Source organism: Echinops telfairi, unplaced genomic scaffold (assembly GCF_000313985.2).
Source record: "Echinops telfairi isolate 266 unplaced genomic scaffold, ASM31398v2 ScPeMD7_7425;HRSCAF=8463, whole genome shotgun sequence".
Classification (NCBI taxonomy): domain Eukaryota; kingdom Metazoa; phylum Chordata; class Mammalia; order Afrosoricida; family Tenrecidae; genus Echinops; species Echinops telfairi.
The window spans coordinates 3,186,193-3,198,470 of NW_022111325.1; the positions used below are offsets into that span (position 1 = coordinate 3,186,193).

Genomic DNA, 12,278 nt, shown 5'->3' on the forward strand with positions numbered 1-12,278 from the left:
GGTGGGGAGTGGAAGGACACACGGGCATAGGGCACAGAGGGGGGAAGGACACATGGGCACAGGGTACAGAGGGGGGAAGGACACGCGGGCACAGAGTACAGAGGGGGGAGGACATGCAGGCACAGGGCACAGAGGGGGAGGACACGCAGGCACCGAGGCAGGAAAGGTCCCAGCACATAGGTCAGGAGCAGACGACAAGGGGGACCCGAGGGCCTGCTCCTATGATTTTTCCAGCAGGCTGCAAGTCACACCAACCTCCACCACACTGTGGGCGTGGGGTCCCAAAGGTTCACAGGAAACTCTATCATTTTTTCATCTCAAATCCCCACAAACTTTTCGGAGTGTCTTCGTCTGATTTACGTGTGACACGGGTGCTAGGTCCTATTCTGAGTCCTCTGTAACCCAGTCAAAAGCTAGAGACACCCCCTACCTCCCATCCCTACTGCCTTCCCGTCTCTGCGACCCTTCCCGCCCGCCCTATCTATGCACCCGCATGGGTCACATATAGGTACGCCCACAAACAGGCCTATGAACCTCAGCGCACTGGGTCAGTGTGGGATCTCATTCTCGGGGGGCCCGTCCTGTGCAGGACTTGCTGTGGCTGGGTGGGGGAGTTGGGGGGATTGGGGTGTGGTGTTCATCCACTGAGAGCAGTGGTTCTCAACCTTCCTAATGCCGCAACCCTTTCATACAGTTCCTCATGTTGTGGTGAGCCCCCAACCATAACATTATTTTCGTTGCTACTTCATCACTCATTTTGCTACTATTATGAATTGGGCGACCTCTGTGAATGGGTCATTTGACCCCCAAAGGGGTCGAGACCCACAGGTTGAGAACCGCTGACCTAGAGGAACCTAGAGGACAAGTTTGGGGTCTCTCACCTGAGGGCGTGGATGCAGTAAACCACCCGGGGCATGTTCTTCTTGTCATAGATGTCTGTGGTCTCTGGGAAAAAGGTCTAGGGAGGAGACCCGAGAGTCACTGCCACGGGAGACCCTTAGGCAGCACCAGGCAGGTGCAATGGAGTCTGAGGAAAGGGTCTCTCTCTGAGACCGAGGCAGGGTGCTCCCTCATTGTCAGGGGCATCTAGAGCAGTCTCCCAACCGTTTCCAGTCGACTTAAACGAAAGATGTAAATTAAAGGTACTGGGGACACAAATGAGCCAAGACTTAGCCACAGGCACGTCCACAGGGGCCCTGGACCGGCCAGAGTCCCGAGGAAGCTGTTCAGCATTTAGGACACAGGCGATCCGTCATCCTGCAAAGATGGCGAGCCTGTGCACCTGCCTCTGACTCCCCAGAAACACAGCGTGCTGGGAGCTGGCCACGTCCCCACTGAGGACCCAGCAGAGGCCTCTGATCAATAGGGGCCCAACGAAGAACTGAGTCACAAGGACGACCCCTCAGGCCACCTAGCGAGGGTAAGGAGCCCGAACCTCTGTCCACTGTGGTTACATCTGGCCCCTGACAAACAGCAGACCTGGAGGCTCGAACGTGTGCCAGCCCCGCTGAGGCCACTGGACCGCCCTTGTGCCTGCCTCCCACCAAAGCGCCTTCCTGGGCCGCTGTTCACCCATGGTACCGCTCCCTTCTGGATGGAGAAGAGAGCATTCTATAGATGATCACCCCTCAGATGGTAGGGTCCACTCCTGCCTTAATCTGTACCCTGGTCCCAATCCACAAAGACCTTCCGATGCCCCCGAAAGCCACGGGGAGCAGCGGGGCAGGGACCCCACCCCCCACCCCCGTTTGACAGGTGAGAAACAAACAGAGCCAAGGAGGGAGAGGCCAGATGGCTGGGTCCAACCTGGGCGTGAAGCCTGCCACCCAGCAAGGTGGTTTGCCCTTGCTGCCCACGAGCACCCTGGCCGGTGTTACACAGAAGCCCCGACGTATCAGGTGAGTGACACAGCACCGCCAGGGAGCCTTCCTTCCAGTGTCCACAGGGAAGTGGGAGCAGAGGCCAAGGGACCTGGCTGGAAGGCACGCAGCCCCAAGGAACAGTTCACAGGTCAAGCTAACTGAGAAGACTGATGGGAGATTAGGCCAGAGGGAGAGAAAGCGTGGGGGACGCCGGTGAAGACCAAGGAAGAGCCCGGCTCTTGAGGCCCAGCATTACCGAAGGCAGTCCGATGTGGGCTATCGCTGACAGCCAGAAGTTGATGTTGTCCGTGTGACGGAAATGTAAGCCAGTTGCCTGGAAGGAAAAGAGACTGTTTGCCCAGAAGCCACCAAGAATGGATGGGCCAACAGGCCTACAGAGGAGGTTGATGAGCCAGGAAAACTTCCTGGCCAGTGAGGGTGCTCCAGAGCTGGGGCAGGAGCCCAGGGGGGTCAGCCTGTCTAGGAAGCACCCTCTCTGAGTGTGGACTGTGGGGAGAAGTCTGTGTGACAGTTCGCATATTGGGGACATCTCAAAGCCCAGCTAGCACAAGCCCCCTGCTGCTAAGGGTCATAGCCACCCCCCTGGCTCAGAGGCACCAAATGATGCCTGTTGTCCCAGTGGAGTTTATTATACAGCTTCTCCCCACCCTCGCAGCTTTCTGGGAAAGGGGCACGTGGAGAGGAAATAGGTCGGTGGAAGCCCCTCTTCCCCACCTGGTATCGCAGCTGCTCCGAGTCATAGATTTTCTTGAAGGGAACCACAGAGGGGGCGAAGCAGTGGCCCAGCTTGGCCAGCAGCACCCCATTCCGCAGGCTCTCCTCCAGCTCCACGGGGGACGGCAGTTCCTCCTTCAGGCAAGCCTCCATCCAGCTGGGAGCACCAAGACACCGGCTTATCCGGGCTGCACGCCTGCAGCCCAGTTGTTTCTGCCCCCACCCCCCCACTCACCTTCCTGCCCATTGCCTGGCTGCACCCACCTTCTCCCAGTCTGCCCCAAACAGCTGGACCGGCCAACCCTCAGCCCTGCCGACCCCAGAGAATCTTCCCAGACAGAGCCCAACAGCCTCGCACTCAGTCTGGCTACGCAGTTGGCTGTTGAGCCCAGCGACACCTGCCGGTTGTTTCTCATTCTACGTGCTCTGAGCACCCTGGTGCTGAAAGGCCGCGTCTGCCTGGAGGGTCCGCACAGCTCCTGGCCCGGCTTTGGTGAGGGTGGTGGCGGGATGCCTGGTAGGGGATCTGAGGGGAACGGCACGGCGCTAGGCCAGAAAGATCATAGCCCTAAGGGTCAGAAGACCTGCTTTCGGCACCATGTCCCCACTTCACCTCTCGGAACCTTGGCGCCTGGCCTGCAAAATGAGCATTGTGGCTGTTGTCACTGGACGCCATGGAGTGGGCCCCGACCCCTAGTGACCCGCGCACAACAGAAGGAAGCATTGCGGGGTGCTGTGCCACCCTCACGAGTTCCCATGCTGGAGCCCGAGGCTGCAGCCCATGTCCATGAGGGCTAGACCACTGCACTTCCTGCTTCGTCGGAAACTCTCAGGACAAATGACTGTGGAAGCACGTTGGAGAGAGTGAGTATGGGGGGGGCAAAACTGTTTGCTCCTTAGGCAGATGAGACAGGACTACCACCGTGTTAGTTACATAATCTTGTCGATTTGGGACTTGAGAGGATTAAGAGTGAAGGGGTGGAGTCCAGTCTGTCAATCAGACAGTAGCCAATGAGGCCTCTGTGTGGGCACGGCCTTTCCCTGGGAATTCCTGGATTTCCTCCTTGGAGGCGGGAGACAGATTCTCTCCCTCTGCTCACTGATAAGGCACATGGCACTATGCTGATAGACCCCGTGCCCTGGGAACTAGAGAAGCCAAGTGGAGACCCTGCCAGCACTGAGATGCTTACAATGCCACTGGATCCACAAGACTTCCCACCCACTGGCCTGTGATCTTCCTGCATTCGGCATCATTGCATGTGTTCCGTGAGTCTGAAGAGGACTTTATAGATTGGTATCTGATATATGGACTAATATCAGACTTCTGGACTTGATCTGCACCGGGATGGGCTGGAATGTTTTCTCAATATTCAACTGCTCTTGTATATAGAATTCTTTCTTATACACGAGTCTCTATGAATTTGTTTCTCTAGTCCACCCAGACTGACACAACCACCTTCCACAGATCCAGCAAGCCCGTGGGAAATGCTGACGGCTCAACCATGGGAGCTGAGGACGCAGTGGCTGGTCTGACTCAGCCTGGGATACAGTGGACACCTCCCTCCTGTGCCCTGGCAAAGCTGCTGAAACGCAGCAGTGTGCAAACTACCAGGCACTCCTGTTGCCGACCTTCTCCTCCCCTCCTGTCTGTGGACAGCTCGCTGATGAATTCGTGTTTCTTTGTAGGCCCTCGGATAACTGTCAACTCTCCCAGGCTACGTGGCAGAGTGCATACAAACCTGCCTCGAACAAAGCTCTGGGCCCGAGTTTGTCTTTTGCTTCAGGGGTCCCCCACGCCTCAACTGTACCCCATCCTTTCTCTTATCTATAAGTTTTCTCTTCGCAGATCATGCCCCTCTGGAACCCGTGTGATTGGTAAGATGAGAGCTGGTCTCCTTAATCTCAGAGGATGGCTGACAGTTGTACAGGAAAAGGCTCTTCAGACGAGGGTCTCCAAACTTCCCCGACATAGGAGGGCCTATAAGAAAATCTGTTTCCAGAGAGCCAGTCACACCTGGAATCATGCCTCCCCCTGCCAGAAACCTGACTTTCTGCCTGGCCTAGCCGCTCCACAAACTTCTGAGAACATTCAAAATATGCCACTGAGTGTCTATCTAAGATTCCCTGGGCCCTCTGGAACAACATTTAATTTCTTTCTATTGTAATGGTGTGGTGTGGGGCATGTGGTGTGGTATGTGTGTGGTGCGTGTATGGTCCGGTGTAGAGTATGGTGCAGTATGGTGTGAAATGGGGGTGTGTGGTATGGTGTGTGTGATGTGGAACAGCGTGTTTAGTATTGTGTGGTGTGGTATGTGGTGTGGTGTGGTGTGTCTGGGTGTGGTGTGTGAGTGTGAGGTAGTGTGTGTGGTGTGGTGTGTGGTGTAGTGTGTGTCGGTGGTGTGTGATAGTGTGTGTGGTGTGGTATGTGGTGCGGTGTGCTTGGGTGTGGTGTGTGAGTGTGGGGTAGTGTGTATGGTGTGGTATGTGGTGTGGTGTGTCTGGGTGTGGTGTGTGAGTGTGGGGTAGTGTGTGTGGTGTGTGGTATGATATGGGTGTAGTGGGGTGTGCGCGCGCGTGCGCATGTTAACAGTAGACTTCATGTCTTTAGAAGGTAAACGCAGGTGGCTGTCTCTGACTCTCCCTGGTATCCCCTGCTAACAAAAGGTCAAGGGGCTGAATCCACCCAGCAGCTCCACAGCCGGAGGGCCTAGAGGTCTGCTCTCATAAAGGCGATAGCCTAGAAAACCTCATGACGCGGCATCACTAAGTGTTCAAACCAACTTGAAGGTATCTAGGGTAGTTGGCATATGGTGAGATGAATAAAAGCATTTTGAAAATAAAATAAATATGCATACACCAAAGATAACCAAATCGCTCTATGGAAAAAGCCTTCTGTAGCAAATAATCCCGCTAAGAAACGTGGAAGAGGTAGGGAATGTGCACACATTTAGGAAGTAGTCATCTTGCAAACCCCAGCCGAGGTAGTGGTCACAGGCACGAGGGAGCGTCCGTGAGGAGCTGGACGGCAGACAGAAGAGACCCTGGGTCAGACTCGGCTGCACTGAACGTGGGACAAGCGGGCGCAGCGCCTCCTGCCGAGTGAGACGCACGCCCAAGGGAGTCTTCTTGTCCAAAGGTTGAGGCAGAGTTTGAGCAAGTCTTCAGCGCCAACATCCACTTACGGGAAATACGGGGTGGGTGTGAGGGACAGGGTAAATGACACCAGGGCACTAGGAGACCGAGTTGGAATGTGGGATGGATGGACAGCACCACAAATGACCCGGTTTCTTCCACAAGTCAATGGCATAACGAACCGGAAAAGGAGAGGAGGGGCTGCCGGAGATTAAAGACATAATGCGCAGACGTATTGTGTGAACTTTAAAAAAAACTCCTTATTTGAGTTAGCCGCTGTAAACTGGACGGTGCAGAGCCAGGCAGCGCGTCCTCCGGCTGCACAGAGAGGGCTCGCTCTGAGTTGGCACGGACTGGACAACCATGGACCCCTAATGCGATCAGCACATTTGACAATAGGCTGGATACTGATCGCCCAGGGAATCGGTTGACTGTTATAACGGCATGGTGGTTATGTACGCCAACAGCCATCTCTTTTGAGATATTTACTGAAGGAGAAGAAAGAGAAGGGAGGAGGAGGAAGAGGAGAAAAGATGCTTCTAACTGTCCCTTTCCCACAGAACCGACTCTCACCCACTGCACTTGTTTGGGGACACAGGCCTGGGGTGGATGGGCAGGATGGGAAGGCGGGTGCGGGCAGAGGCAGTCCCTCCACTCACCGCTTGGCCTCCTCCAGGCGGCACAGGTACTGATAGGCCACGTTCTGCCTCCTCTGCTCATCCATCTCCTCGGCTGTGAGGCGTTCATCTGAGGGGCGGGAGGCATAAGATCAGCAAAGGGGCAGGAGGCTCAGCATTGACCCTTAACTCCCTTCCTCGGGCAGCTTTGCCCAGAGACCTGACGCATCTCCATGTGACGCCCATGTCCCTGCTCCCACCCAGCGATGCCGGTCAGCCCCATGCCCTCTACCCTCCAGAGGAGGATTCCTTCCTCCCTTTCCATCGGCCGGTCCTCCCTCTCCTTCCTAAGGATGCCTCGCTGCCCTTCTGATCCAGGGCGGATGGCCAGTGTGGTCCCAGGCTGGAAAGTGAGCTTCTCTATCTCCTTTAGGTTTTGAAGAATGAACAGGCACGAAGTGGGAGCCGAGGGGAAGAGGAGCCCTGGTGGGCAGTGGGCAGCAGTGACTGAGCGCTCAGCGGCTGACAGGCTGACGTGGGAGAACGATGGGGGAAGTCTGCTTTCATCGAGTGTTCCAGCCTTCCCCCCACAGAAGCGTTACAAGGAAGGGACGATTCAAACAAGTGCAGTATAGCACCAATGGAACACACATCATTCCTCTAGTTCCTGAATGCCTCCCTCCCCCGCCCCCACACCGTGACCCAGTTCTACCTTACACATGGGTCTAGGCCAGAGAACACACATTGATACAGATAAGAGCTCAGGACACGTGGGATTCAGGACAGATAAACCCCTCAGAAACAGTAGTGGGAGTAGCGATGTCATGAGGGTAGGGGGATGGTTGGGGAGGGGGAAAGGGGAGAAAGGGGGAACCCATCACAAGGTTGGGCATATAGCACCCCCCCTCCCGAAGGGGACAAATAACAGAAACGTGGGTGCAGGGAGACAATGGACAGTGTAAGATACGAATAATAACAATGCATAATTGATCAAGGATTCACGATGGTGGGAGAGGGAGGGAAGAAGAGCTGATACCAAGGGCTCAGTAGAAAATGTTTTGGAAATGATGATGGCAACATCTGTACAAATATGCTTGATACAATTCGTGTCGGGATGTTATGAGTGCTGTAGAGTGACTTAAGAAAAAAAACGATTTCCAGCTTTAGACACACTGTGGGGCAGTTCTACTCTGTCCTATAGGGTGTCTAGGAGTTGCAATGGCCTCTGGGGCAGTGGCGACTTAAAAGGTGCTGATGGTTTCCTTCCCTTCCTTTTTGATATAGGTCACCTGAGAAAGACAATAATCTCCTAGCACTCTGATCCCCAAACCCGCAAATGGCAAACCTCCTAAATAAGACACGCCCCCTGCACTGGGCACAGCCTCCTTTTACCCTTCCTCCCGCCTACATTTCACTTAGGAAAAAACCAAACCAAACCAAACCAAACCAAAACAGACACAGTGAGAGGAAGCCACATGACCTCCCCCCCAAAACAAATAAACGTAAACTCAGAGAACTTGAAGGGAGATTGAGTGCAGTCCATCTGTCTTTGATGCCACACTTAATGCCACTCCCTCTCCTGCTTTCTCACAGCCTGCGGTCTGACTTGGGGGAGCGGTGGGGCTTATTTGAATTGGCAGTGGACCAAGGAGAAAATAATAACGATGTCCAGATTTGAAAGCACTAGCCAACCACAAGACAGCCCTCCGCTCCTTTTAGGGAATGAACGAGGAACAAGTGTTGGTTGCTAAGCATGGAAAATAAACCAGTCAGTGGGTGACATCACCTCAGAGCTATGAATTGAGAGCTGTGAGCCATGGGGCACTGTACACATACATGCCATCAAAAAAAAAAATAAAAATACACAGCAGTCTCCCTGCCCTTCTCGGGTCTGAAATGAGCTTTCTTTCAACAGACTTGAATTTGACTTGGAGTATTCTGCTGGAGAGGAGGGAAGCCTTTCACTCAGAAGGTGGCCTGGAAAGCTTTCTGACCCCCAGCTCTTCCAATCCCAAGCTCATTCATGACCCTGAAAGTGTAGTCCACAGATTACCTGCATCGGATTCACCTGGGGTGGGGCAGGAAGCACACCTGCAGACTAGGGGCCCCAGTCCCCGCCTTGTACAATCTGCATTTTAAATAAGCTTCCCAGGTGAGTCCAGCCCTCGCAGGTTTGAAAGATACAGTCTCAAAGCTGTATCTTCAAAGCCCGGGCGACCCCCAGGTCCCTTGAGGGGTGGGCTGGCCCCTGGCAACTTGAGGCAAGAGCACGCGGTAACTGCTGAAGTTTAAGAAGCCGTGGGCCACCATCTAGACCTGGACTCGAACCTCAAAACCTACCAAACTCACTGCCATCGAGTCGAGCCCGACCCATAGTGACCCTACAGGGCAGGGTGGAGCCGCCCCTGGGGGTTTCTGAGGCGGCCACTTCACGGGGGCAGCAAATCTCGTCGTTTGTTTTTTCTCCCTCGGGGCGGCGGGTGGGTTTCGAGCTCTGACCTTGCAATTCGCAGCCCACCGCGTAACCACTACACCCCCCGAGTTGGGCGCCAACACAGCGGGCAGGGCGAGTTTTACTGCCCACAGGCCGACCCCCGACGCCTGCGGCTTGAGCTGAGCGCTCCCTCCCCAGCGCAGTCCCACCGCCCGCGCGCCCCGCGGGCCGGGCACCCACCCCTGCCCGGCGTCTCCCAGGACCTCCCAGCCCTGGGCCAGCGGCCACGCCGCAGAACCCCTCCTCGGCCCCGTCCAGCACTCACAAGCCGCCCGGCCCGGCCGGGGACCCGAGCCCGCGCCTCTCCCTTCCATGGGTCTCCTTCCAGGTTTGAATCTCCCGCCGCTGCGGCCGCCGCCCCTCGCGGTCGCCGCTGTGGAACAGGACACTTCCGGTCCGCGCCGCAGGGACTCCTGGGACTTGTAGTTCTAGGTGTGCCGCCCAGGTAGGGCGCTACCCTTCTGGTAGTCCCTTGAGTGGCTAACTCCTTCGCTGCTAAAGGGCCTTATTTCAAGCAACCCTTGCCCCAGTCCCGGCCCATTCCTGTGTCGTGTCCTCCTCCCTTTCCTGTACAATATCCCAATTGGCTTTTCCTGCACTCGCTCTGATATTCCTGGGTCCCTAAACGTTCAGGGCCTACTTGGAGCAATGCACTAAGCTAGGCGGTGCTGATGCACAGAAAAATAACCATATGTTATTTATATAGCTTATTTATAGGAGCAGATATCCTGATGGAACCAAATCAATTAGAAGTCCGTGGTACACGGAAATTAGTAATTTCTTTTCTTTTAAAGTATTTTTAAAGTTGTGGATTAGGTGGGGGTTTACATTTCAGACCATCAACTTTGCGGTCCACATTTCAAACCCCTCATCAATCCACGCCAGATCTGATCCCACCCCCCCTTGTCCCCACGTTGCAACGCCCCCACCCCCACCCCGGTTTCTCTTTTCCTGTGGACCTCTGTTCTCCCTTTCATCCCAGCCCACACTTGTCTGTTCTTCAACTTCCTTTCCAGGTAACTTCCAAAGCCTGCTCCCTTTAGTATGCAAATGTGGGTCTTGGCTTGTATTGCTAGAGTGGTGATCTCAAACAACACCTGCCCTTTGTGGTGGACTCCCATCACTCAGCAAAAGGTGCCCCGGCTCCACCCCAGCCACCAGGTGCCCATCATTGGTTCATCATTGCTTCTTTTTGTGATGCATCGTATTCCATTGTGCGTATGTCCCCAAAAAATCTCGTGATTTCAGACTGTGTGGCGATGACCAGGAGAGTATCTGCATCTGTTCCTGCCAAGGCTCTTGCTTCTTTGGGGGACAGACCCCCCAGCAGTGTGTGAGAGTTCCAATCTCACTGCACCCTCTCCAGCCTTTGTTGTCTATTGTTTTTTATTTTAATTGGCCTGTCATTATCATAGGTGTAGATAAAGTGAGCGCTCATCCTGGCTTGGGTTTGCCTCTGACGGGGAGTACTTTGAGGTCACTGAGAGCAGTACTGGGTCAGGAAGACTTCCTAGCAGAAGAGATAGCTGATCTGATTGGGGAAAAAAAGAATGAGCATTCATTAGATTGCAGGAGGAGAGCGGCATCTCAGTGCGTGGAAGCAGGACATGTGTGAACAGAGACTCAGAATCAGGCTGGTTTTATTGGGGAACAAAGCTCAACGTGGGAGGGGCAGGAAGTGAGTGGGGTGAGGCAGGGGCTGGGTCCTCCAAGGTCGTGGCCACCGATGAGATGTTGTCTGGGGAACAGTCAGGAGCCCAAGAGCACGTTAGACCCAAGACAGATTGATATTTTAGAAGGGCCTTCTCAGCAAGGACACGGCGTGAGGCTGGGGACAGAACTTGGGAGACGATTACTGTAGCACAGTGAGAGACACAAGGGCCTGAACGAGTGAAAATAAAGTAATGATGACAACGACAACGACAGTGCTGAGGAATACTGCCTGACAGACTTTCTCTGTCTCGTATTTCTTCCTTTGTCTTCCCCTCACACCCCACTCAAGCTGCTAGGCAACCTAGGCTCGGAGGAGAAATATGAGGGGGGAGGAAACGCAAACTATCCAAACCTAAGCCTCCAGAAGAACAGAGAAGACTTGGCGTTGGGATAAAACTGTTGCGGAGAAATGGGGTGATGGTGCTGTCTGGTTACTGCAAGGTCAGCAGTTCAAATCCACCCGCTACTCTGTGGGAGAAAGATGAGGCTGTCTGCCCCCATAAAGATTTACAGCCCCACCCCCACCCCAGAAGAATGCACTTCAGAGGACAGCACTGGGGCTACAGCTTGGGGGAGAGGGGCACATCAGATTAATGCACACAGGAGAAACGAAAAGAGATGGAGAGGGAGTGGGGACATCCTGGCCCACCAAGCCCAGAGGACGATGTTCCTGCTCAGAGCAGACAACACATGGGGAGGACCGCAGGGCTGGCCCCACCATGCGACACGACATCCCTCACTAAACCGTAGTGCTGTGGGGACAGCACTGGAGACACAGTGCGGGAATAGTGCACAATCTGAACCCATCACACTGGGGTGAAACACTGAGGGCATGCAACAGAGCAGCAAGGGGAGCAAAGTGATGAACTCCCCGGGGAATACCGAAAATAGACTTTGGAGACAGAGTGTGGCACCCCATCAGACTCGACTGGAAAACGCTCATAAAGGCCAACAAACAGACCTTGAACTCTTTATAGGTTTTTCCATTTTTGTCAGGGGCTTTCTTTTTGTTGTTGTTGTTGTTGTTGTTATTGTTTTGTTGGCCTTAAAATAAGATTTACAGCCTGTGAACTCTGATACAGAGCTAGTGTGAGGTGGCCTGGACTCCAGGACAGTGGGTTGGGTGGTGACGGCTGTGGCCCACTCCTCGCTGAGGGAATTAGGTGTTGGTAGCTCCCGATGACAGGCGTCCTGCTCCAGCCCGCTCCCTACTGTCTGAGAAGGCGCAAAGCATCCTGAGAAGAAGCAATCGCCAGGCAGATGTGCCCTTAGACCAAAAACTCACCGCATGAAGTCAATGCTGACTCATAGTGACCCTGTAGCACAGGGTAGAACTGCCCCTGTGGGTTTCCGAGACTGTAAGTGTTTATGGGAGTAGAAAGCCTTGTCTTTCTCCTGCAGGGCAGCCGACTAGTAGTTTTGAACTGCGGACCTTGCAGATCACAGCCTCACATGTAACTGTGATGCCACCAGGGCTCCTAGTGCCCTTGGACAGCTGTGCAGACCTAGAGCGAAAAGGAAGTCCTTGGAAATCGATGTCATCCTTCTCCTCTGCTTGAGGTGAGGGTCCCTGGGCTGTCGAGGTCAGGGGGGTGAGAATAAAGGAGAGGGCAGCAAATGTGTCTGTGAAGCCGTGACTGAGAACCGGTGGGTGCCCCTTTCACATCTTGGCATCATCTACCTCCTCCCACGTGGACCCCACCCTGAGCAAAAGGAGGGGAAGCC

General features: G+C 54.5%; 1 protein-coding gene across 1 annotated transcript in view; it reads right to left on the bottom strand.

Annotated features, from left to right (window-relative positions):
• The window catches only part of IQGAP3 (IQ motif containing GTPase activating protein 3), a 35,770-nt gene extending 26,607 nt beyond the window's left edge, over positions 1 to 9,163 (bottom strand). Inside the window, exons 1-5 of the mRNA XM_004714764.3 lie at positions 9,106 to 9,163; positions 6,389 to 6,476; positions 2,598 to 2,754; positions 2,119 to 2,196; positions 882 to 958 (exon numbers count right to left, since the gene is read on the bottom strand). Of these exons, the coding sequence (XP_004714821.2) occupies positions 882 to 958; positions 2,119 to 2,196; positions 2,598 to 2,754; positions 6,389 to 6,476; positions 9,106 to 9,154 (449 nt within the window). The 5' untranslated portion in view covers positions 9,155 to 9,163. The remainder of the gene's footprint in view (positions 1 to 881; positions 959 to 2,118; positions 2,197 to 2,597; positions 2,755 to 6,388; positions 6,477 to 9,105) is intronic.
• Positions 9,164 to 12,278: the final 3,115 nt, after the last annotated feature.